The sequence below is a fragment of the Macaca fascicularis genome, chromosome 12 (genome assembly GCF_037993035.2).
Source record: "Macaca fascicularis isolate 582-1 chromosome 12, T2T-MFA8v1.1".
NCBI lineage: Eukaryota > Metazoa > Chordata > Mammalia > Primates > Cercopithecidae > Macaca > Macaca fascicularis.
In genome coordinates this window covers 71,632,501-71,657,378 of record NC_088386.1, presented here as the reverse complement: position 1 = coordinate 71,657,378, position 24,878 = coordinate 71,632,501, and the positions used below count along the sequence as shown (strand labels likewise).

At 52.6% G+C, this 24,878-nt stretch overlaps 3 protein-coding genes across 3 annotated transcripts in view; 1 reads left to right on the top strand and 2 right to left on the bottom strand.

Annotated features, from left to right (window-relative positions):
• Positions 1-1,410: 1,410 nt before the first annotated feature.
• On the bottom strand, positions 1,411-4,106 carry HOXD12 (homeobox D12). The gene is made up of 2 exons (XM_005573552.4): positions 3,526-4,106; positions 1,411-3,379 (listed from the first exon to the last, which is right to left on the bottom strand). The coding sequence occupies exons 1-2, from the start codon at positions 4,097-4,099 to the stop codon at positions 3,141-3,143; spliced, it is 813 nt and encodes a 270-aa protein (XP_005573609.1). The 5' UTR covers positions 4,100-4,106; the 3' UTR covers positions 1,411-3,140.
• A 3,644-nt stretch (positions 4,107-7,750) lies between these two features.
• Positions 7,751-11,056, bottom strand: HOXD13 (homeobox D13). The gene is made up of 2 exons (XM_005573548.3): positions 10,276-11,056; positions 7,751-9,467 (listed from the first exon to the last, which is right to left on the bottom strand). The coding sequence occupies exons 1-2, from the start codon at positions 11,054-11,056 to the stop codon at positions 9,217-9,219; spliced, it is 1,032 nt and encodes a 343-aa protein (XP_005573605.2). The 3' UTR covers positions 7,751-9,216.
• An 8,927-nt stretch (positions 11,057-19,983) lies between these two features.
• EVX2 (even-skipped homeobox 2) overlaps positions 19,984-24,878 on the top strand; it is a 6,504-nt gene continuing 1,609 nt past the window's right edge. Inside the window, exons 1-3 of the mRNA XM_045368437.2 lie at positions 19,984-20,596; positions 21,503-21,774; positions 23,114-24,878. The exon at positions 23,114-24,878 is cut by the window's right edge and continues 1,609 nt beyond it. Coding sequence (XP_045224372.2) covers positions 20,170-20,596; positions 21,503-21,774; positions 23,114-23,842 — 1,428 coding nt within the window. The 5' untranslated portion in view covers positions 19,984-20,169 and the 3' untranslated portion in view covers positions 23,843-24,878. The remainder of the gene's footprint in view (positions 20,597-21,502; positions 21,775-23,113) is intronic.

Below are 24,878 nucleotides of genomic sequence, written 5' to 3'. Positions count from 1 at the left end.
GCTGGTTTTTTTCTCTTTTTAAAACCGTTTTCTTAGTCAAGAGGCCCGCTTGGACTGTAGCATTTCAGAGGACGCATTTGTCTTTCTGAAGGAAATGTTGAGCACTCAGATTTTAGCGTCCTTTCTCTTCAGCATTTTTTTTTTTCTTACAAATTTCTTAGTGGTTCCAAATCTCTGCGGGAACCCAGGCTATGGAAGGAGACACCAGAGTCTTTGTATTTGTGTCAAATAGCAAACGGGATAGATTTGGAAAAAACTGCTGAACCAAGAGATACGCTTTTATATTTAGAATAATTTAATTTTCTGTGAGGAGTGATCTCCATGAATATCCCCTCCCCCCACTCATCCCAGGCTAAAGGAAAGAACACGATGATTTAATGATATATTTTGGAAAGAAACGGCCTCCGTGTTGTCTGTCTTAAGGCCTGGATCTGAGTACGTATGCTTTCCTCCTCCTTTCCCCAGCCTTCGAAGAGCTCAGTGCGGCTTCTGCCTTTGTTCAGTTGTTTTTGAGCAGGCAAACCTCTGAATGCAGAGTCAGACTTGGAGATCCTGCTCTGGGTACCATAGCCTCTATGTGTCCAGCCAGGTGGGGAATCCTTTTGAGCCACAGGGCCTTGGCAGCTCTTGCTTCTTTCTCTCCTATTGAATATATATACATATATGTATATATAGTTGTGTGTGTATATACAATTAAAGAACAATTAAAAATTTAATTATAAAGAACAATAAAAAATTTGCTTCTGGGAAGGGGAGTTGAAATGTTGGATATTTAGTATTAGCGATTTAGTAGTTTTGCTAATTCTTCCTGTAGCTAGAAGCTAGTTTATACCTCCACCAGCTAGGAGCTGGTGTTTGCAAGAAGATGAGTAGCAAGCAGGCCCTGACTTTCCTGGACTGAGCTAGAGGTTCAGATGGACTAGGGAGTTTTGAGGCCCCATTTCCCAAGGGAGTCTGCTGGGCTCCTGGTAAACCTGCTGGTATCAAGGATTTAGCAGGACCTAGCCGGTTCCAGAGAAGCCGGACCAAAACTCCGTGGAGACAGACGTTTTGTTTTGAAATTTGAGGAACCTCAAATCTTTACAGACCCTGAATAACAGCAAGCTTTAAAATTTGAGAATTTAGGCTAAGTGCAGAAGTCCCAGCTTGCAACAAGCTGAGAGTCCCCTTAATGTGTGAGACACGCTCACATTTGCCATGGTCCTTCCCTTTTGGATATTCCAAACATATTTGGTTCGAGGCTTTTACACACCATTTCCTGACCGCCTCGGAAGCCATTTTCTCATTTAACGAACAGTCAACACCCGCGGTGAAACAACAGTCAGAAAAGAAAAACGAATTTGGTGGCCTGAAAAACATTAAGGGGTAATCCAAAACATTTTGAAAAATTGACTTCAGCCCCTTGACAGCTTGGCTCAGACCTGAATATTTATTTTCACTCAAAACATTTGTATATATTGTGTCTGATATATACAAGCTACTGTTTTTGACAAAATCAAAACAAAACATGCATGATAACTATTAGATAGCCTAGAAAATGAAATTAGTCTAAACATCAACTGAAGTCAGTTGGGCTAAGGCTCAGGGCTCTCTGTGAGGTGCCCACTCCAGGTTTAGGGCCAGGTCCTCCACTGAAAAGAAACCACTGGACTTTGGGAAGGCATCCTGAATCCTTGGGTTGTTGTGCATCATGCTAGGAGGTGCGAAGGAGGAGTGCTGTATGTCAGAAGGAGAGGGAAAAGAGGCAGGGATAGTGGAATGAGCTGGCCAGAGGGAGGCTTTGTTCACTGAGATTAAGGTGGGACACTCCAATACACCCAGAACAACTCCACCTGGCATTTGGGAACCCCAGCCTCCTTGAGGCAAGCCTGGCAGGGTCCAGGGCCTTGAAGTCTCCACTGGGACAGGCCAGACATGCCTCAGAAGGGGCACAGTAGCTGGGCCTCTGGTAGAGTTGGCAGATGGTGGAGACGGTGAGAGGAACTTCTGGTCCTCTTTGCTTTGTCAAGAGCAGCTAGCTGGGTGGAGAATCTAAGAGATTTCCTTCCCCAACCCTTGACTCTTGAGAAGGATCTTTTGCTTATCCTTTTGGGAGTCCATTAAGGTAATTCAAGAAAGAAAGATGCGCCGACACCTTTACTCACCTCAACTGGAAAGCCATATTTACAGCTGGAGTGTAGCACCCCTCCTCCTCTTGTTCACTCCCTTCTCCTCCCCTTGGATATCTTTCCCTCCTCCCTGTGCAACAGAGCTTCCAAGCAGACCAGCAGCTCCTTTCCCCAGACGTAGGCTCTGGGTATCCAGTTACAGGGTTCATGGGCCTGGCCTAGGCATGTATGAGAAGGTGGGAGTAGGGCAATATTTGCCAGTCTTGTCTGGAGATGGCACTTTGTCTGGAGCCCCAGTCTCTCTCATCCAATCTCAGGAAATGAAGGTTCCACTCTATTCTACCCAGCTGGAGGGGCCAGCCTATTTCACATTTCTCATTTCGAGATATCTCCAAGTTTACCCCAATACCCAGCCCCTCCTCTTCTCTCCCTTTTCCTCCCAAAGTCCGAAGATCTAGTGTGGCTTTTGTCCTCTCAAATCAGCCAGGACAGACAGGAGGGTGGAGGGTAGATGGTGCCCTTTCCTTTCTCCAGAGTGAAGATACTGGCCTTGCCACAAAGGGCTTCTGCTGCAGAGACCTAATTGTACCCACCGTCCTTTCCATTCCCTCAGGAGGCCTTCCACTCTGAGCCCTAACTAGGCAACTGCTATAGGCTGAAGGGCTGGAGACAGGGGGAAAGGTAGAACGAATTGGGTGGAAACAGAAAAATCCAGGTACCAGGGAGCAAGAATGAGCGGTGGGTGAAAATGCCCCAGCCAGGAGCAAGGAGAGGTGGCCTCAGTGCCCCCACGTGGAAGCCTTAAGGCCAGCCAGAGTTGCACTGTACTGCCGCACGTTTCTCACGGGCTTCTCAGGGACTGAGGAAAGCAAGGAGGCCCAGCTGGCCTGGTCTCTAAATCTCTTGGTGGCTTCTGGGACTAGCAGAGAAGGAACCGAAGGAAAAGCCTTAGCCTTGGCCCCAGATTCCCCTCCCCAAACAAGGCCTCTGTCCAAAAGGGCAGACCCAGCCGGGCCCTGGCCACGCGCACGGCTAATAGAGCGCCAGCGCCTGCTCCCTCAGCACCACGCGCTTCTTCTTCATACGCCTGTTCTGGAACCAGATTTTGACCTGCTGATCGCTGAGGTTCAGCCTATTGGACAATTCCTTGCGTTTCTGCCGGTTGATGAATTCGTTGACGAGGAATTCGTTCTCCAACTCCGCAATCTGCTGCTTCGTGTAGGGTTTCCGCTTCTTGCGGGCCCTCCCCGGGGCCGCCCCCCACGGCAGGCCTGCAACACAGCCCCAACCCACGTCAGCCTAGCCCGTTCTCTGTCTACTGCCCGCCCCCAGGCGGTTCACCTCCCCTTACACTCTCCCTGGAACCCCACCTCCCGTCCCGGCCCAAACCGGCCCGGGGAGCATGGGCACCGTTTACCGTCGGGCAGTGAAGGTCGCAGGCAGGAGGCAACGCCCGCCGCCTGCACTGTCATGTTCAAGTTGAGCGAGCCCTTGGTGTCGTCCTTGAAGCCAGGGGCGCAGGGAGCGCCCTGGAGCAGGGTCGCGGAGCCCGGCGTGGCACGACCCACGCCCGCGTAGTCATACTTGGCCGCTTTGAGAGCAGCCACTGCAGGGGCCAGGCTAGACTCGGGGGCGAAGGAAGGCCGGGTACGACAGCGCTCCTCAGGCCCAGAGGCCGCTTCGGGCGCATAGAACTTAGCCTGCTCTTCGGGTCCGTCCTTGGCTGTTGTGGGCTGCAGGCCGAGAGGCCCGGAGCCAGCTAGGTAGGGCTGCGAGAAGCCGCCGAAGGCAGTGGCGCCCGCAGGCTGCGCGGGGGCGCAGGAGGCCGGCGTGGCGGCCCAGGGCAGCGCGCCGCGCGGGTAGGAGATAGGGGGAAGCGCGGGCAACTGGCCGCCATTCGGCCGCAGGTTGGAGAAGTAGAAAGAGTCTGGCGACTGCAAATTCAGAAGCGAGCCCACATAGCCCGCTCTGTAGAGACTGCGCTCACACATCTCCAACAAAGGGCTTCGGCTGCGCTCGCAACAGTATTTAGTTACAACCGGGAATAAGAGGACAGGCTCAGACGATTGGACGAAACTTTGCCTGCAGGTTCTTCAAAGCCGGTCATTTCAGCACCGCCTACATCCCCCCGACCCGTTTTCCCCCCCTTCAGAGTATTATGATAACACCCGCAATGTTCGATGGCGAAAGACGAGGCTGCCAGAAGAGCCAAATCAAGTTGAGCGAAGACTAACTCTCTCAGGGTTTCCAAGCCCGGCATCGGCAGCTGGGGACATCGGGCAAGAGGGTGCTTCTGCCCAAGTGTCCCTTGGGACTCTTCTTGGCTGTGATTGGCTTTGCGATCCGTTTTCCGCAGGCTTTCTGGGCCCGGCTTGCTTCTACCGGCTTTAAGTTCCAGCGGAGGCATTTTCCATTAACCGGCGCCTCTCGACTTGTCCGGAGAGGGCGCGGTCCGGCGGCACCAGGAACTCTGTCCCTTGGCCTAAGCAATGTCACTCTTACCCCAATCACTCCCACAGTAAGGCTTTCTCCAGAGACCTCTGCCTGGAGATCTGGCAGCAAAGACCCATTCACTGCTTGAGCCCTCAGTCCCAGGCCGCAGACACAAAAAGGGATCACAAACTACCCAAGTTTGGGATCCAGGAAGGAGGCCGCACTACTCCTGGTTTGTGTCCCCATGGCTAAGAACTCTGATCCTAGGGAAGTTGCCATACAGGTCCATGGAGAATGTCCGCCAGGGAACCCATCAGTTTGATCCACCAATCGTGGCCAATGGCTACATTCCTTTTATCGTCAGGAGTCCTCTCCGGGACTACACACTGCAAACCAGAACTCCGTGGTGTCCCCATCCACCAAGTGGAGGGCAAAGCAGGACGAACTCCCCTGACTGGGTGTGGAAAGGCAGAAGAGCCAGAGTCACCTGGCCGGGGAAGAGCGGGCGTTCGGAGGCAGCTGGCTAGCAGAGTTCCTCGCCTCAGCGCCCCCAGGGGTGCCGGGGATAGGGAGTTCACAGGTCTGACAAACATCGAAGTGGGAAGGGCAGCAGTTCTTAGCTGGGAGCGGTGTGCTCAGACCCCGCCACTGGCCCTCTTGCCTAGTCCGGTCAGCGGACTAGGGGTCCTCCCCCTCCTGCCTCCGATCCCAAGACCCTTGGAGACCCCGTGACCGGCGCCAGTCTCAGCCTGCAGCAGGACCCTCGGTCTGCGAGCCAAGCTGGAATTGGTTAGATCGCAGGCTCCCGCACTGAGACCACACAGGCGCCGCCGGAGGGCAAGACTGACCACCGCGCTGCGACTTTATTGTGTGAGTTATGGCGACCAATTGGGTGGCTCTGGGGAACGCAATCGGCCTCTTCCTCCTGCTCTGGTGGGGGGGGGGGGGCGGGGAGAGGGAGTGAGGACGTGGGGGTGGGGACGTCTGAGGCTCCTTTGGCTCTGCCAGAGGGTTTCCTTAGGAGCTCAGGCACACAGACTCACTCTCTCGCGTCCTCTCTTGGGAGGTGGGGGCAAGCACAACCTGCAACCCCAGTTCCTAGACACTTAAGGGAACACAAACCTCAGATCCCTAAGAGCTCTTATTTTGGGGAACCCATCCTATTTTCGAGGAGCTGCAGCTTCGTTACTCCCGAAAGCTCCAGCTCCGGGGTCCTTGCAGTCTCTGCTCCTCACGTTTCAGTGCAAGACGATTCCTCGTTATTTGCAAGCCGAGGGGTGTCTCCTTCGGACCTTTAGGCAACCCTACAACAGCTGTTTGTGCCTCAGGACTAAAGGCATAAAAGAACTAAGTGAAAAACTGGAAAGACAGGAACAACTAGGGTTCCCTCCATTGCTCCTTGCCCAGTCTTCCCACTTCATTCCCCGGGTTTATGACTTTCGAGGTCTGGCAGACAAAGTCTTATGCGAGCTGTGGACCCGGATCGAGGGAGGGTCGGGGTGGAAAGTAGTGGCGGGAGGCGGCTTGGCTGGTGATTTAGAGAATGGGAAAGGATTTGGCTGAGGAGCTAATAGCGAGCTCTGCCAATGCCGCCCAACGCCCAGGAGATGGCGAGCGCGCTCCATGCCTATCGAGGCGCAGCCGCACGGTCAAGATCAACAGTGAAGGGCGGTGCGGCCGCCTTGGGGTCGCCAGCCCGCGCGGTCACAGCGCGCTTTCAAACGCAGCCGAGCGCCTCCGAAAGTCGGAGATCTTGGCGACAAGGCCGCCCCTGACACTGGCTCCCTGACAGCGGAGCCAGAGGGACCCAGGGGGCTGCCAGAGGCGGGGAAGCATTGCAGTTGCCCTTTGTCTGGCCGTGGGTCCCGGCTCCAGTGCTTCCTTCGCCTCTTGAATCACGCGACACGGGGGCCTTGTTCCCCCACCCGCGGCTCTAAAAACCTGCCCAGTTTCTGAGGCACCCTCCTGCCGCCTGTCTCCAACAGAAGGAAAGGCCTCTCTCCAAGCCCTCTTAGCCTCCCGGGCTCCCCGAGGGCCTCCCTCCCAGTGCTTGGGTCACTTTCCAGTTCCTTCCCTCCCTCCGCAATTTGGAATATAAAGGAAACGCATATAAATAACAAAGCCTCCTTCTGTTATTGATTTAGCTCTGAATCCAAATTCCTCCAGAGAGCGTTTGAGTACAGTTTTAATCTTCAGCAAACCTACTATTTCTCCAAGGCTGGGGGAGTGGGGGTACTGACATGCAAACTAGAGATGAAAGGAAAACCTCGAGGCAATCTCCCCTACCCACGATGGGAAACGAGAAATAGACCTGGAAATGGAGTGACGCTCTGGAGTGTGGGACTCACAAAAAATGGAGGGGAAGGTTGGCGATGAGGAGAAAGGAAAAACGTGCCCGTTTCCCATGAAAACATATATTTTGAGAAAAACCACAAAAACGCTAACGACCCTTGCCGAAGTGTAAGGTGGGGGATGGCATGGCCCCTTGTACATGGGTTATTTCTTCTGCAGAGATTGAATCGCCATCAAATCTCTCTCTCTGTCTCTCCGTCTCTGTCCCTCCCCCTCAAAAACGAAGTTAGCTGTCCACTGTCGGCAGTAAGATATGAAAGAAATCAAGCTGGGACAGAGAAAACGAAAGTAGCTCCAAGTCTTAGGTCTCTGCGTTTTCTCTCTCAAAGTCATGAGGGAGCCCTCCCACCAGGAGAGTTTTCACACTCAGTGAGGTTTTAAATATCAGTATGTAACTAACTTACACACGAAAACGTTAGCAACAACTGAGTTGATTGTGTGGGGAGCTAACCTTGAGGAGTCATCCAGTTCCTCAGCGGCCATTTCCCTGAGCGGCAAAAAGATCTCAAACAGAAAATTCTAGTGCCTAAAAATTGCGTCTGAAAGTTTAGATTTTATAATTATGTTTTCAGTTGTCAACTGCTCTGTGCAGACTGCCCGGAGAAGGTGATATGGGATAAGCTTGAAATGTTTCTTTTTCGATTGCCAAATATGGATATGTCTTTCTAATTTCAAGACCTTCCTAGTCCAGATATTTACAATGGTCTTTCTAGGTTAAAAATTTTCAAGTGAGTAAGTTTTTCTATGCACAGGCATACAAATACATATGGATTAACAAAAAATAGAACTATATAAATAAATTGACAATAGTGAAAGAAAAGTAAAATTTTATTGTTTTTTGAGCTGGCCTGGTAAAAAATATCATTTTAAACACTGTAAATTATATCCTCATTTTTAAACATCACTACTTACGTTAAAGTCATGGGCAAAAGAGAAGGAAGGGGGCAAAAGTGGAGAGCATGAAGGTTCCAGAAACCAGAATTAGTGTTGAGTTTCCTTCATCCACAGAGAACATAACTGTGTTCAAGATATCAAGATTTTGTAATAAATAAGAATCATTTCAAGAGGAAACACAAACTTGAAAAAATAAAACAAATGTATAAGGACTCAGAAGAAACAAGAGAGTTCTGTTTATTGGCATCTCCCTAGGAGTAAAAAGTGATTTTTAAATGCCTGAAGCACTGCCTATGTATCCCAGCTCACAGACATTACATCTACAAAAATAATCTCTCAATTGTATAAATATGCAGCACTTTAAAAGTAATTATTTATCATCACTTTCAGAAACATCATTATTTTTCTTCTTGGACCTTGGAACTTCACATTTTTCATATTTGTTGGACGCTTTACAGCTCCATGAGAGGCCCAATGCATTTATTCAGACAGTCAGGTTCTTCACTGGGTTCTGTATGTAAGTTCCCACCCATGGCCACATTCATTCAGCCTCTTTTTGAGGATTGAGGAGATAGCCACAATCCCAGACCCATAGATTCAAGGCCAAGAGAAGGAGGTGCATTTATGCCATCCGTGGGTCACTCTACTGATTGCAGCCATTTAAATATATGCATTGAGAGCTCAAGAAATGAAGCCATCCACGATCCATGAGGACACATGAGTTTCAAATTAAAATGAAAACACAAACCTACAAAATGTTAAAAAATATACAATTAAAACAGCAAGCAAAACACCCAAAGTTGGAAAGATCGTCTTCATTTCAATATTGATACAAACCCTATTTGATAAGGTGGCCACATTTAAAGCCATCACAGTACCTTCAGCCTCCTGTTTTTAGACTTTCCTGGTGACCCCAGAGCACTGCCTGCCTTTCCACTTGCCTCAGGGCAACTGCTGAGAGCTAATGATTCAATTAACTAATTACAGGATATGAATGACTGAAAACCATTCTGTCCTAATGGATTATGAAGATAATCAGTGCTGGGAACGAACAAATAAAGTAATTTTAAAAAAACCTGAAACCTTAAATCAGAATGGCGCTTCTGAAATTCATTTTGGGGGGGATTATTAAAAAATACTTCAAGTCCCTTTATACTGGCCTAGAGGGAGAAACAGAACATTTAAAACATATAAAAAAATCCTAGTCAAAAACAAAACCAATAATAAACAAGTAAAAATCAGAACTACACAGTCAGGCTGGGCAGCAGAAGGTTTTAGAGCCAGATAAGGGGAAGAGAGAAAAACAATTCACAAAATTTGCCACCATTGGCAGGGGTGGGAGGAATTAAATACATATTCAAGTCTTTCCAAAGGCCTTTTGGAGACAACCGAATGGCTTCTAAACTGTCTGTGGCCAACCTGGACCACATCAGGAGACAGTATCTTTGAGCTTGGAGACAATTTTCTTGTCCTTCACTCTTCGGTTCTGAAACCAAATGGTCACTTGTCTCTCAGATAGGTTCGTAGCAGCCGAGATACGCCGCCGCTTGTCCTTGTTAATGAACTTGTTAATGGCATACTCGTTCTCCAGTTCTTTGAGCTGCAGTTTGGTGTAAGGCACTCTCTTCTTCCTCCCTCTTCGGTAGACGCACATGTCTGGCTGATTTAGAGCCACATCCCCTGATACAAACAAAAGCACAAGAAAAATTAGGCTGGGATATTTGGAGCACCTAGTTGAGGACTGTGTGTGTCTGTGTGTCTGTGTGTGTGTCTATGTGTTTTCAGGGGTGCAGGAAATAAAAAAAAGCCACACTGTTTGGTCTTTATTATATACATAGACATATTACTTACCCGTTATTAAAGAAATATTATTTGCACTTAACAACAAAAGTTAATTCGATTGATTATCATAGTTTCTCAAACCGGCATCTTAACAAGCCTGCAATTTTATGGTATGGTTATTGGGCACGTTCATGAGGACAGTTTCTGCAAATGTCTGTTGTATAAAAACAAACACACATACATAGACACATACAAATTCAGGTCTTTTGCTCAAATTTTGATTTCCTGCGTTCCTGTTTTTGGAGCTTGTGGGCTTGATCTAACAAGCTTTAGTGGTCATCTTGGAGCAGTGATATCTTTGAAAATGGGAGGGGGGGTTGCAACTCTGTGAGGCTTCTTAGGAAAAAGGCCTCTTTAGGAGAAAAGGGAGAGGTCCGAAGAAACGGCACGCAGAGACCCTCAATTTTAGGAGAAAAACGTGTCTGCGCTGCACACAAGGAAAGAAAGGGCAGTGACGGAGGCAGTTGAAATCAGAGGAGGAATTTACAGATTTCACACGAACTGGACAAACTTCCACTGGGTTAACCCCGGTCAGGTGTAGAGCACAGGCACCCACTCCCAAGTAGGGGCGAATACTCTTAGTCCTTTCTTTTCTTCTTCTCTTTCCCCCTCCCTCGTGTAGGTCCCTTTTCTCCATCGCCCCTACCTGGAAAGGAAGATTTCCAAAAGTGGGACCCCTGTGGCTGGTCCTTGGCGCAGTACACCTGGCTGTTCCACCCGTTAGCCAGCGTCCAGGACTGGTACCCCTCCATGGAGATGTAGGCCTCGTGCCGAGGCTCCCCGGAGCCGAAAGTGGACACCATGTCGATATAGCCGGGCACATGCTGGTAAGGGCTCGTATAACCCTGGTAGAAGGATACTTCCTTGGCTCGCGCTGGCACCTCGTTGGCTGGTACGCTGCTGCTCGCCAGGCCTGACACGTCCATGTACTTCTCCACGGGGAAGCCTCCCAGCGAGGCGTGCGGCGATGACTTGAGCGCATTCTGCTGTAAGCCCACGCCGTGCGACATGCGGCAGCTGTAGTAGCCGTTGCCGAAGTGGTACCCGTAGCCCAGCGCTGGAGCGCTCGGGGGCGCTGCAGCGGCCGCAGCAGGCGTGGGCGCTGGGCACTCTTTGGCTGGGGGAGCCTCCGGGCGCGCCGCTACAACAGCAGAAGACGACGAAGACGAGGAGGAGCCCGTGCGCTCAGAGGTCCCTGGGTATGCAAAGCCGGAGGCTGCCGCTGCCGCCGCCGCCGCCGCCGCAGCTGCCGCCGCCGCCCGCCCGGAATGTGTCCCGGCGAACACAGGCGCGGAGAGAAAGCCGCGGCACTGGCCTGACGCCGCCGCCGCCGCCACCGAGGAGGAGGAGGAAGAGGCCGGGGCGCCACCGGCGCCCCCACCGTCCGCCCGCAGCCCGTCCATGTCCCAGCTCCCAGCGCGGCTCATGGCCCGGCCTGGCCTGGCCCCGGCCCTGGCCCTGGCCCCGCGCAGGACACCATGGCGCGGCGCGCCTCCTCCCTCTTCTCCTTTCTTTCTGGTTCGCTCGCTCCCGCCCTCTTCCTCTAGCCCTCTCTCCCTCTGTGAGCCTCCCGCCTCCGGCCCTCCCGCCCTCCAACAGGTTAGCTCATCGCGGGACGTTTATAAAAACGAAGTTCAGGTTGGGAGGGGGCCTGGGCAGGTCGGGGGGCCGCCTCCCGCCCCGAGGGCGCCCGCCGGGGGCGTGCCATTGGCTGCGTGCGGCCACGTGGGGGTAGGGACGCGGGGGAGCCTGGCTCCCGGCTGGACCCACCCACTCCGGTCCCCACCCTTCTCCTGCCCCTTGCAGGGTCCACCTCCCATTCCCGCCCTCCCCCCGACCCAGGCGTACGCTCTGCAGCCACCCCCACGAGTTGATTGCGCGACGGCCCATCCCAGGCCCTGTCTGCGATTGAGGCGGGCGCCGAGGCCTGCGCCTTGTCTCGGCAACCGCTGTTTTTGCCACCTCTCCTCGGCTACCCGAGTTGCACAGCAAAATGAAGACGAAGGACAGAGATGATCAGAATGATGTGAAAACAGGCCCATTTTTTATCCTGTTGCTGAATCCCTCAGCCCATTTTTTATCCTGTTGCTGAATCCCTCAGTTAGTCGACCTCTAGACCCCAAATCTGAGTGGCTAATTTGCCCTACCTTGCGCACTGGTACCCGGCAAAGGCATTTCACACAGATAAGAAGCATTGGAGCAGACCCTTCCTATACACACACGCTGTCCGTCCGGAAAATGCCCACAAAGCGCCCTTGGGGCTGGCGGCAGAGACTTAAACTGATGAAAGACAAGCATCGGCGCAGTGAGCCTGACAATCTGTGCCAGAGAGAAAAGTCCATGGATGCCTACTCAACGCTACTGGCCTCTACTCTTGGGCCAGCCGGGAGTCACTTCCGACCTGGGCCCCTCAGATCCCACGGGTCCTTCTTCGACCCGCAGAAAGACCCTGAGAAGGGCGCCGGGGAAGAAAGCCACTCAGCCGCCCGCCGTGAAACTTCTGTGTCTCTCCAGCAGCCGACCGGCCTCGCATTTTGCAGTCACCACCCACTCCCGCCCGTTCCTCACACCAAATTAATTGAAAACTTCACTTTCCCAGGGACCTTTGTTTCGCTTCCTTTTCCAAGCTGCCAACTGCAGAGAACTGAGAGGGGCAAATTAAGAGGGCGCTTGTTCCAAGCAAATTTGGAGTTTGTGATAGGAGCAGCCCAGACAAACGGTCTGACTTCAAGGGGTCAGGTGGGCTCACGGCAGTGCTGGTGGGGCTAGGTCCAGCTCTGGAACCATACTGCCAGGGTGTTAGGGATTACAGCCCTATCCCTCATCATCCCTTTCTGCTGCTCCTCAGCCTCAGAGCTCCAGCCCACCATCCCTCAATCTCAGCAACTAATGGGGCACCAATGAGAGTCCTGCTGTGACTGTGGGGCTCTGCCTTAGGAACAATATTAGATCCAATGAGCCCAGAATTCTGGGGGTGGATATGGGATCCTTCAGAGCCCATTTGGTTCTGTGGCACACACTCCCCAAGCCAGCCCATCTCCAAGAAAATCACTCCCCTAAGCCTGTGATTGGTGAGAGCTTGTCACCCAGCACCACTGTTCCCCCGACCAAAGACTCCCTGAGTAAGATGAGGAAGAGAGCCAGGGAGGCCCTCCTTGGCCTGGCCTGGCATTTCAGGGTGGGCTGCTGGTGTTAGGAGTGTTGACACGCAAAACGCAGTAACCATAAAAGGCTCAAATAAAGGGGAAAGTTATGAGAGGGGTGTTGGAAAGGAAAAGCAAGAAAATTCGTTTCATGTTTTTGAAGTTCTCGACATCTTCATGATCAAATCTGAGATGGGAGGGGCCTGAATTTTACAGGAAATCACAGGAAATAGAAGTTTGCTGATGAGAACTATTTTTTCACTATTTGGGAAAACAAGGCAAAAGTCAGCAATGAAAGTTCGACCGACATTTTAAAAAGGCTAACCGTGGCGAGGCGACGGGATTGCTAACTTTTAAAAAGGGTTTGGCTGGGTCTTTATGAAAAAATTTTGGTACCAAACCACCAACCATGGGCCACCCTGAAATGCTTTTATTTTCTCTTTGTCTCATTTTTTCTTCCTCAGAGAAAACATGAAGATAGTTTTAACTTTTTATGACTCCAAAAAACAAATTCGTTGAAATATTTCTAAGACATAACTAGAACCAACAAACTTACAGTCTCTTAAAATTAAATATCCTTGTGGTTTTGTGCCTTGGGCTTCTGCTTCATTTTCTCACTGATAAGTGCAGTTTAATGATCAATTATGTGTTTAACAATAAATAAAGTAAAATGAAAATGGGAAGAATGTGTCAAGTTTTGTTGATTTCAAGCAGCCCATCACTTTTGGCTGAATTTTCTATTCAGCAAACTAAATTGTGCAGGAGTGGGAGAAAAATCTGAATTACTACTCAGGTTGAAAGGGATTTCTCAATGGTGGCTCTGCTTCCAAAAGCCCTGTGGGACCCTCTCAGAGCAGGGCAAAAGGTTTCTAGGTCCATCCTAATGAACGTTCAGAAGCCAGGAAGATTTTTAATTAGGAGCTTTGCCCCTTGATATCCTGCTGCTGAACCTGCTTCCAGCATAGCCTTTGGGGTCCCAGTCCTGTGGGAGGGCTTTGCCCTGAGGAAAGGGGGTCTGACTTGGTCCACTTGGGCCCCCAAGCCCAGCACCTCAGGGCAAATGCTACTGGATACTGGGGCTGTGGCTGAGTACCAGGCAAAGTCAGGGCTGCTTTGTTTATGAACTAATGAGACACATAGTTTACAAGCTGGGGAAGCCAGGTAGGGGAGGAATTTTGAGACTGAATTTGCAGAAACATTTCATTCAGGTTTAAACTTAATGGGAATCAGTTTCTTTAGCCGGCCAGGAGCACAGACCAAGCCTTGTGTTTGTGCGTGGGTGCATTATGCAAGGGTCTTAACAACAGAAATGGGCTTTGTTAAGTGAAAATCCTTGGAGACTACACATGTCTCCAAACATCCATGTCTTCTTCAGTGAAACCAGTTTTGCTGCTGTTCCTGATTTTGGTGAAAAACTCAGGATGGCCCTTTGGTGCCCAAAGTCCCATTGTACTCTCCCATCACTTGCTCCTCTTCCTCCTTTTCCTCCAGAGGCATCCTTTTTAAGCATCAGTGCTGTTCTGGAGGTCATATTCTCTCCTTTCATCCTAGTATATGATCTTTCAAATTTTGCTCTTGTCCTAGGTTGGGGGAACGGGCAGATACAGGCTGTGATTTAGATTTATTGAAGTTGCTCTGCTTGCCAAGACAGCAATGAGCTCAATTAACCACATAATCAGTGGCCATTAAGGCCAGGATCACAGGATTCTATCAGAGTGGGGTCCTGGGGACTCCTTTGAAAGCATTTGTCTTGATGGCCAAGATCAGGAAGTGCAGGACACCCTCCTAATTAACTTGTAAGAAGTCAAATATTTGGTGTAGAAATAGAGTCTTAATTCCAAAGTAAAATCTTAAGTCTAGCAGAAATGGCTGGAGAGTGTTCTTAACCAAATCTGTGTTCTGCCAACTTTGGAGCTAATTTTCCCTCTCCAGGCAACACTGAGTTTTACTCAGCCTGGAAATATCAAAAGAAATAACAACAAACAAAACCTAGTGTGAAAAAAGGAGACCCCAGCAACAGCCAGACAATGGAATCCACATTTGAGTACCTTCTACCTTGGAGACATGTTCCGTTTGGGTTTCACAACACGATTAGGCTTTATCAAATGAAAATCATTTGCAGCAACAACAGTCCCAAACCCCCTCCAAACCAGAAACATTATTTGCTGGAACCAGGTTTGCGTCGTGCAGGACAGTGGGCCCTTCTTTGGGATGGAGAGAACTTCTCCAGCCTTGGAGAAAATCAAACACAGTGAGGATTTTTTCCTTTGAAGAGAAGCACTAATCTCACTGTGAAAGGGACGCAGGAGGGTGGGGCAGGAGCTGGAGGCCCAGAGTAACTTGTTGCCTTTTTTGGAAAATAAAAGCTAGGACCCTAATTTGCTGTAGTTTTATCCGCCGTCTCAAGGTGAGGGGTTGTCCCTGGAATACACTTCCCTAGCAAAACCATTGTTAAGTCCAGTAAATTCTCACTCTGTCCGTCGCTTGAGATAAAAGAAAATGTCTGTCTACCTACCTATCTCCATTCCGCAGAGTCCGTTGTCTCTATGGGGAATCCACATTGTCCTTACCGGCAGGGCAAAGGCTTGAAGGTGAGGAAAGTGCCCAAGTATGAAGGGGGAGCCGAGAGGGAGGCGGAGGGGCAGCGTTCGGCTCCACTTCCCAGCCCGGCGGCGCGCAGTTCCCCACGCCTGGCGCTAGATGTCCCTGCAAGTTTTCCCGTGGCGTCTGAGGGCACAGGAGCTCCAGGCAGGCGACGGGTCTGCGTAGCCCCAGAGCCCAGGAAGAAGGTATCCCCCAACTCCCGCACCACGACCGTCCTCCGTGGGGTGCGGGATTGCGACGGAAGAGGGAGGAGAAAAGACAGAAGCAACCGGAGAGACGCGGAAGGGACAGAGAGCTAGAAGCTGGCCTACCGAGGGATGGGAGCATAAAGTTGCCACCGCGAAGTGAGGACTGGAGTCGCCAAATCCAAGTCTTCCCTTATGCAGCGAAACCTGCAGCCGTGGAAACCGCACTTTGCCTAAAGACAGGGAGCCCGAGGCTCGAAGCCCAGGCTTTCGCGGTCCTACTGTCCCATCGCACCCTGCAGCCCCAGCTGTCGAGCGAGCATGCGTCCCAAGGCGGGCTCGCAGGTTGTCGGCCCCAACTGCCCGTAGCCCCCAGCGTAAGAGGAGAGCCAGGCTTCGGCAGCGGCAGACCCCGGGCTTCGCTGCAGCTCCGGCTTTACCGGCGCCCCTCCCCTCGGGCGGCCTGGATAGATTTTTATTACCCGCAGTCATAGGCCAAAAGTGTTTACCACTTCACCTCAGAGGACCCGCTGCTGCTCAAGAAACAAATATTTAGTCTGGAAGCCGAACCAAAAAATTAGGCCTCTTCAAAGTCATTACCCCTTTAGAACAAAAAGGGCTTTTCCGTCCATGCGAAGGAAGTCCTTCCTGTACTCCCCACAGCGTCTTAAAAATTTCTGCCAAAGCATGCACGCTTAGGTTGGATTCTTGTCTTGTTTTATCTAGTGGGTTCTGTACCTTGGTAGTGGGTAAGAGGCCTTGACGGTCACAGAGGCTGCATCAAACCACCCGGAACATTTGACAGGCCTGTTCCCAGCCTTGGTCTTCACATTCTGGGAGAGGTGCAAGTTTGGGTATTTCATCAAAAAACATCAATAGAGCGGGGCGCGGTGGCTCACGCTTGTAATCCCAGCACTTTGGAAGGCTGAGGCGGGCGGATCACCTGAGGTCAGGAGTTCGAGACCAGCCCGGACAATTTGGTGAAACCCTGTCTCTACTAAAACTACAAAAATTAGCCTGGCATGGTGGCTCATGCTTGTAATCCCAGTTGCTTAGGAGCCTGAGGCAGGAAAATCGCTTGAACCCGGGAGGCAGAGGTCGCGGTGAGCCGAGATCTTGCCACTGCACTCCAGCCTGGGCAACAAGTGTGAGACTCTGTCTTAAAAACAAACAAACAAAAACCACCACCACCACTACCACCACCACCAACAAAACACACACACACACAAATAAAGGGAACTGCATTCTTCTTACTACCCTCTATATAGGTTCAGTGTTTTTGAGGTAGGCCTGTATTTACATAAGACATAGGCAAAATGAGAGTATTAACCTAAAAAATGCTGCCCAAGGCTTTAAACAACCCTTTTGACTTTGTCATCGGATATAAGTTTAAATCACGAGCAAGTCCCTGAACCCCTCTGGCTCATAATCTCTGGAAAAGGGATAATAGTTCAAATCTCACAGAGTTGCTGTGAACCTTAGCTGAGATAACATGTAAAAAGCACTTGGAATTGCATAGTAAGAGCTTCATATAAGTTAGCCAATATTACTACTAGTGGGTGTGGAATCTCTAAATAAATAAACGGACATTAAATATTGGAATGGAATGGTCACTGTACCCCACGAAACATTATTGCCTGCTACACCCAGTTTAGTGGAAACATTATAGGTGTCTTTTACTGTGAGTAGTTTCGCTGACATGGTCTCTGACATGTTTTTTTTGTAATAAACGTGCTAGAAATGCAATATCAGTGTAATTTAAAAGGTGCAAAAATAGTTTTCAAAGCCACTAATGAATGAAGGTGTTGCTGAGAAACAGTGTTTTCCCTTTCAACAGACTGAGGTCCGGTTTGGCGCAGCCTTTGGGACCAGAGGCGTCATGTCCCAGAGGAAGGGAAGATGTGGGAGACCCTTGGGCTGAGTGATAGAGGAGGGCGTCGTCAGTCCTCACCTTAGTTCCAATGACTGCGTCTCCGACTTGAAAACCAACTCACAGCAGACGAAACCGCGAGGAAAACAGATGGGGGCGCCAAACGACAGCAATAAAGGCATCCACGGATTTCCGCCCAAGCAGTGCCTCAGCTCACCCACACTCCCGCCAGGGTCTTGCACCCCACCCCCCCACCACCAACCCAGCACGACCCAAGCCTGGACCAAGGTGTCTCATTCAGTCCCTGGAGCAAGCGAGGACTGGGTAGGGGGACCCTTCCCGGGTCACAGGGGCAGCGACTGCAAGGCATCGTAGAATTGGGCATCCCGGCTGCGGAGCAGAGAGGGAGCAGGTGGGGGCGTTGGCAGGGCTGGGCTCCCACCGCGCTGATGTCCCCAAAGCCGGCGCAATGAGAACTCAGGGAGCTCGGAGCTGGGTGGCCAATGGGGCAGGGGCAGAGATGGACGCTGGGTCAAGTCCCAGTTCCGGTGCCGGATGCTCACTCTGCGTTCCCCACCGGTTTCCCCTTCCCCCAGGCACCGCCTGTCTATCGAGCTTTCCGTTTATTACCTTAAATAGGTGGAATTGATTTTCTAAGCAAAGCTCGCGTTGTGGAAATAAGTTGGCGCCGAGGGGAAGAGAAGATAAACTTTTGGCATTGACTATATGTGTGTATATATGTATATAAATATACTTCACACCTCGCCTCCCCTTACATTCCTGACGCGCCCCCAACGGGTCTAAGGTTAAAAGGAAAGCGCCAAGAACCATAGGCAAATAGATCTCGAGTTTGCCCCCCTAACGCACCCCAATGTTCTGGGTATGTCCGGAGAAAGGAGAGGAGGGGGTCCTGGTTAGGGTCTGGGTTGACGCTAAATGCGGGGATGCAGGACCGCGCCCAGTGCCCAGATTGTCAGGGTCTCTCAGCCGCTTCAGAAGCTCACGGGCGGACCTCCGCGTCCCATCCCCGTCCTCCCTCGCCTCCGCCAGTGTCCGCGAATCTCTCTCCCGTTGGGCCGCTGGCGGGCGGGCACAGTGCTTGGAGGGTCAGGGAAGGTTGGGCGCAACCGCGGGAGATGAGGAGCGGCCTTGAGTGAAGATTGATCTTTCTTAAAATGGTTGCCACCGGCGTCATTATGACAATCAAAGTTATCGCCAAGAGGCTCAGCCGCCAAGCCCAGGCCGCAGAGAGCTGTGGTAAGACTGTTCGGCGACTCTCTGCGCCCGGACTCAACGCTGGGAATACCTGTGGCCGCAGGTAAGGGGCTGCGGTTGATGAGGGGAGGAAAGAGAGAAGGAAGAAAAGGGAGGGCAGCAGGGAGGTAGGGGAAGAAAGCTGTCTCCTCTTTCCTCTTTTGACCTCGAAGTCCAGCGCCTTTGCCGCAAATAATTCCATTGGAGGAGGGAGGGGAAAATCTGGCAACGTGAAAATGGATTTGGAGCGCCCGTATGGCGCTGTAAATCTCCACTGTGTTTAAAGTTAGCTGTCGAATTCTGCTATCAAACCGTTCAGCCTAGTTCGTTTCCCCTCGGGAAAATGCGTAGGCGAGAAGGCTATCAGCAGGATTATAAAAATAAAAAACCGGGGACTTCGAGTTCAGATCTCACTCTGCAAACAGTGTTAGAAAATCAGAGAGGACCTAATGATTTCCGTTTGGAGGCGCGGGCCCAATGCACCTCCGCGGCCACGTAGCAAGAAAGTGCTTTCAAAACTCTAGGATCTCTCTCTCTCTCCGTGTGTGTGTGTCTTTGTCTCTGTCTCTGTCTCGCTCTCTCCCTCTCCCCATCCAACCACCCCCGGGGTGGGAGGAGAGCATTCAGGCTGAGGTGAAGAAATAGGGAGGGAGAGAACTCCGGCGTCCTATTTGTTAAATAAAATACATATTTGGTTCTGAAATCCGAAAGATAAGTAATCCAGACAGGAGAGGCGCAAGGTCTTCTCCTTACGCAACTCTTCCTGCATCCTCCCCCTTATCTCCCCCCACTTACGCCCGCAGCTTGTAAATGTTAAAACAAAACGAAAAAAAAAAAAAAAAAACCTTCCCGAGGATCTACCCTGGAAAGTCAAACCATTATCTATTATTTAATACATATCTGTGTCCAAGGAAAAATGATGAAGGCGCTGCATGATTAGGACCTAAGGGGCAACCCAGCAAACTGAGAGCGTAATGATGCCCCTAAATGAAGGGGGAAATGTGCCGCGGCGCGCTCTATTAATCAGACTGTCAATTTCACCCCCGAGGCCAAACCCCCGGGCGAGCAGAACTGGCTCCGAGCGGGCAAAGGACCGGAGCCTTCCTCCTCACTTGTCTCTTCTCGCCTCCTACCTGGATCTATTTGTCTGCTCTGAAGCTGCCTTCATTACCCACTGACAGGAGCGTGTATTTATTTGCTTATAAACCTGTTACAATAAATGATTATTCGAACAGCGTCATTCGTACCTTAATGACGAGCGGGCGCTACTTTTTGATGAATGACATCTCGGGCTCGGAAGGATGTATGGGTCATTTTGACCAGTCATTCCCTCGCTCTGGCATCCCACAATTTTTCCGCCTCCCTCCGAAAGAGATAATAATATTTAGAGGCGTTCGCTGGGGCTGAATGAGAATTAGCCCTAGGCGCAGCCTATCATTAGGACGGGACAGCAGGGCCACTGTGACATTTTTAAGAAAGCTGAGATGATGGAAAGAATAAGAAAAGAGATGATTCTGATGGAAAGAGGGCTGCACAGCCCTACGGCTGGCAAGAGATTCTCCAATTTGTCCGACTCGGCTGGCAATGCTGTGCTCGAGGCCCTGGAAAATTCGCAGCACCCGGCTCGCCTCAGCCCGCGCCTGCCGTCTGCCCCCCTGCACGGCGCTCTGGGAGACCTCCCCGCCAAGGGCAAATTCGAAATAGACACTTTGTTCAACCTGCAGCACACGGGCAGCGAAAGCACCGTCTCCTCCGAAATCTCCTCCGCCGCCGAGAGCCGCAAGAAGCCGGGCCATTATTCAGAGGCGGCCGCCGAGGCCGACATGAGCAGCGACGTGGAGGTGGGCTGCTCCGCGCTGCGCTCCCCCGGTGGCCTAGGCACCGCTCAGCTCAAGGAAAACAATGGCAAAGGTAACCGCGCCGGCCGCACCGCGCAATTCATTCCCATCCTCTTTGCTCCTCCGCGGGCCCCGCCAGCCCTTCCCGGTGCCTTTGCCCCTCTCAGACCCTCCACCAGCAAGCTGCACCGAGCTAGCACGGGCGGGGGCGGGACGCATGTCTGGGACCGTGCCCTCCCGTCCTGCTCCTTGAGTTTTCCCGCAAGGCTCAGGCCTGCGGAGCCTGGAACACCAGGCCCACCCGCCCTCGCTCCTGAGTCCGAGAAAATGTTTCTGCGCTTGTGTCTGAGAGCCCGAGCGAGCCGATAGACCCTTACTTAGTCAGCAGCCGAGTTGCTTTTGGAAAAGGTACCCTGGGCAACTACTCTGAACTCCGGTGCCTCTGAGCCTTCAGGGCCGAATGGAGGGGGCATTCTTCTGGGTAAGTCGGCGGAAGCCTCGCTGGGCGTCTCTGCTAAGGTCAGCTGGAGAGAGTTGAAAAGTAGATTTCACCCCCTATTGGCTTGGGTTTGAGCTGCTGCTGTCTTGGAACTCTTAAAATATTCGAAACCCCGAAGACTCAATAAAGGTTAGAGGCCGTACAGAAAGCTGCCCCGCGGTCTCCAGACCATGGCAAACCCAGAGCTTCCCAAATTGCGCCCAGAGGTAGGCATTTTCCCTCCGCCACTTTTCCTCCTTAGTTGACAATTTCTAATTATTAAAAAAGAAATCTCCTAATTCAGTTTCTATTATTTGCTTATGAAGGGCTCCCCAAACTTTATTGATTCCATTAACCGCAGCAATTTGTAAGCATGACAGACCCCATCAATTCAGGCAGCGACTCTCCTCCCTGACGGGGCTTCCCCGATCCGAGCGCAGCACCAGCGCGGGGCTGTTAGCCCTACAGCCACTCATGCGCTGTTGGCCGTTTGTTTGCCAGGGTACGCAGAGAGCGGCTCGGCTGCCGGCACCACGACGTCGGCATCGGGCTCAGGCCTTGGAAGCCTGCATGGAGGCAGCGGAGGCAGCGGCGGGGTCGCGGCGCTGGGTGGCTCCGGCTCTGGCGCGGATCAAGTGCGGCGCTACCGTACGGCGTTCACCCGCGAGCAGATCGCGCGCCTGGAGAAGGAGTTCTACCGGGAGAACTATGTGTCGCGGCCCCGCCGGTGCGAGCTGGCCGCGGCGCTCAACCTGCCCGAAACCACCATCAAGGTATCGATTCCAGTGCGTGCCTGCTCTGGCCTCCCCGGGGGCATCTGGGTTGATTGTTTCTTTTTCCCCTTTCCCCTTTCTGGGTGGCTAGATTTAGCTGAGGGTCTGGAAATCCGCCGGGGGTAGTCACCAAAGGAATTGGCTTATTTATTTCTCGGCTACCGAATCCGAACGGTTGTCCCGCCTGACGGATCTAAGAAGGCCCCCGAATGGTCACTCCAATGCTGAAAGCACTTGCCTCTGCTCCATTGTGCCCAACGCCTGGCCAGATGCCCCCTCGCCCATATCCACGGCCCCACTTTCCCCTAGGCGGCAAGCCCAGTTGGTCTTTGTTCCTCAAGCAGGAACCAGAGATGAAACTTTTCATTTGCTCTTGAGCTTGGAGATTTATTTTCCGCATAAATCGTTACATGGAGAAAAAGATACTGTATTTTAAAAATCGATTGGTTTGAGACAGTAGTTTCCTAAACATTTTCCTCTTGGGCAATGAAAAAAAGGCAACTTCCTGCGGGGAAAAATGCAACGAAATTGTCCTTATTTATATATAACTTTAGGTTATTAATTTTATTATACGTCTGGGAGAGATAGCCGGGAGGTTAGGCGATTTGGTGAGCCCTTCATGGAGCGTTCGACACTGCAGAAAAAGAAAAAAACTCCACAGGGTAGGGGAGGAGTGTGGAAGTCTCCCTGTGGTTTGATCAGGCTTTCTTTAATTTAGAGTTGTGACGAATGATGTCTTTATTAGATAGTGTTGGGAGGGGTGGAAACGTAACGTTCCCCGTTTATGGAGACATTGCTCTACCCACTCATTTAAGGCAAACGATTCCAACGAAATCATCCCTTCAATATCAAAATCGGACCCGTGCCCCTAGGGACAGGTCCTTGCAGTTCTGAGGGCTCAAGACTTCGCGCGGAGACCTCTCAGAAAAGCTGAGCGGCAGCCTCTCTTCAAAGGCTGCCCAGAATCCCCGTGCAAATCCTGGGATTGAGAGAGGGGTGCTCGGCGAGACCAGCACTGGTGGGTGGCAGGAGGGAGAGGAAAGGTTGGGTTGGGACAGAAAAGTCGCAGCAAGAAGTAAGGGAGTAAAAGCCTGAGGAGCCGCAGCAACCGGACGCGGGGGAGAGGACCCTCTTCGCTGAGGACGGTGTGCCCACGGCGGTCCACACACGGCCGTTCACACTTTCCCAGCTGGGAGAGCACAGGATACTCGCGGTTGGGCTTGGTCGGAGAGAAGTAGGCCAAGCCATTCAGAGGTCCGGGAGGGGCAGAGGTCCCGGGACAGGAGCAGGGAACATGGGGCGCTCCCTAACCCGGGCTGCGGCGCGTCTCTCCCCGCAGGTGTGGTTCCAGAATCGGCGCATGAAGGACAAGCGGCAGCGCCTGGCGATGTCCTGGCCGCACCCAGCGGACCCCAGCTTCTACACCTACATGATGACGCACGCGGCCGCCACCGGAAGCCTGCCCTACCCCTTCCACTCGCACGTGCCGCTGCACTACTACCCGCACGTGGGCGTCACGGCGGCGGCGGCCGCGGCTGCAGCCTCTGGCGCGGCGGCCGCAGCTTCGTCGCCGTTCGCTACTTCCATCCGGCCACTGGACACCTTCCGCGCCCTCTCGCACCCCTACTCTCGGCCGGAACTGCTATGTAGCTTCCGCCACCCTGGTCTCTACCAGGCTCCCGCGGCCGCCGCAGGGCTCAACAGCGCGGCCTCGGCCGCCGCGGCCGCGGCCGCGGCAGCGGCTGCGGCCTCCTCCGCGGCGGCGGCCGGAGCGCCCCCCAGCGGCGGCTCTGCACCCTGCTCGTGCCTCAGTTGCCACAGCAGTCAGTCGGCGGCAGCAGCCGCGGCAGCAGCTGCCGCGGCCCTTGGCTCCCGGGGTGGCGGTGGCGGCGGTGGTGGTGGCGGCGGCGGCGGCGGGGGCGCAGGGGCCGGAGGAGGCTCGGACTTCGGCTGCAGCGCGGCGGCACCGCGTTCCGAGAGCGGCTTCTTGCCATACTCGGCCGCGGTGCTTAGTAAGACGGCCGTGAGCCCGCCGGACCAGAGGGAGGAGGCTCCGCTCACCAGATAACTACGTCGCCACCGCCAGGGGGCCGCGCCCGCCGCTCTGAGTGTGCCCGGGAGTCCCCTGTGAGCCCCCTGAACCCTCCGCGCGCTGCCCGCTGCTACCGCTGCCGCCAGGGGGCGCCCCGGGGTGCGGGAGGCCGAAGGGAACCTGCCCCGAATTGGGGGAGAAAGAGCAGGCGCAGAAGCCTGGCAGGCATCCCCCTAAATTATTTCTATTTTTGTATTTGCCACCCAGCCATTTGCCCTTCTCTGTTTTCTGGCTCCCAGGACCCACTTGCCACCTCTGTCCTGAGCGCGTGGTTCCCCAAAGACAAACCCGTCTCCCCCTAAGCTAGTTCTGGCTGTGCGCTCTCAGGCCCGGGTTGCTTGGCTGAACCGCGTGGCCCGAAGCAGCCGAGAACCACAACAAAGACAGAGGGGGATGCTGTGCGCTGGTGCTTGGGGGGGGGAGGAGTCGCCCCGGAGGTTTCTTGCTGTTGCTCTTTTTCTTCCATCCTTCCTTTTCTTTCAACGAGGGTGGGGGAGGTGGCAAATGTTTCTTCAGCCTGAGCTTGTTAGGGACCCTGCCCGAAGAGAGCGGGAGAACGGAGGTCTGAGAAGGCCGGGAGGGCGGATGGAGAGCCTGGGCAGCGGCGGTTGTGTTTGTGAGATTGTTTACTGCGTTCAGGAGCAAGGCGGGTAGAGCTGTGGCCGCCTTCCCCGGGAAGGACAAACCCGAGGTGCTGGAAGGGGTGGCCGTTGCGCCGCCTCCTTCTCGGTCCAACACCGTTCTCTCTTTTGGTCTTTGGTTTCAGTGCTGATGGAATGGAAGTATCTTGCATATTTTATGCAAAAAGTGATGGCAAAAGAGGATGTCACAGCCAGGCCAGGGAAGGGAAAAGAAGGGGTTGGGGGTGGGGGCAAGATTGATAGATCGCTGTAGTATTTGAAGAGGCTTTTTCAGCTCAGTTTTCCAACTACCGGGTTCCACTCGATCTGGGAAATACTTGAATCTCTAGATATATTAGTGTTTTCCTAAAGCATTTCCTTAGACACTTTTC

Bases quoted from the DNA above. Each gene is read 5' to 3' on its own strand.
- HOXD13 (XM_005573548.3), bottom strand. From the start codon at position 11,056: ATGAGCCGCGCTGGGAGCTGGGACATGGACGGGCTGCGGGCGGACGGT. The intron at 9,468-10,275 runs GTAGGGGCGATG...TGTTTGTATCAG, and splicing joins TTGGAAATCTTCCTTTCCAG to GGGATGTGGCTCTAAATCAG.
- HOXD12 (XM_005573552.4), bottom strand. From the start codon at position 4,099: ATGTGTGAGCGCAGTCTCTACAGAGCGGGCTATGTGGGCTCGCTTCTG. The intron at 3,380-3,525 runs GTAAACGGTGCC...GCTGTGTTGCAG, and splicing joins GCGACCTTCACTGCCCGACG to GCCTGCCGTGGGGGGCGGCC.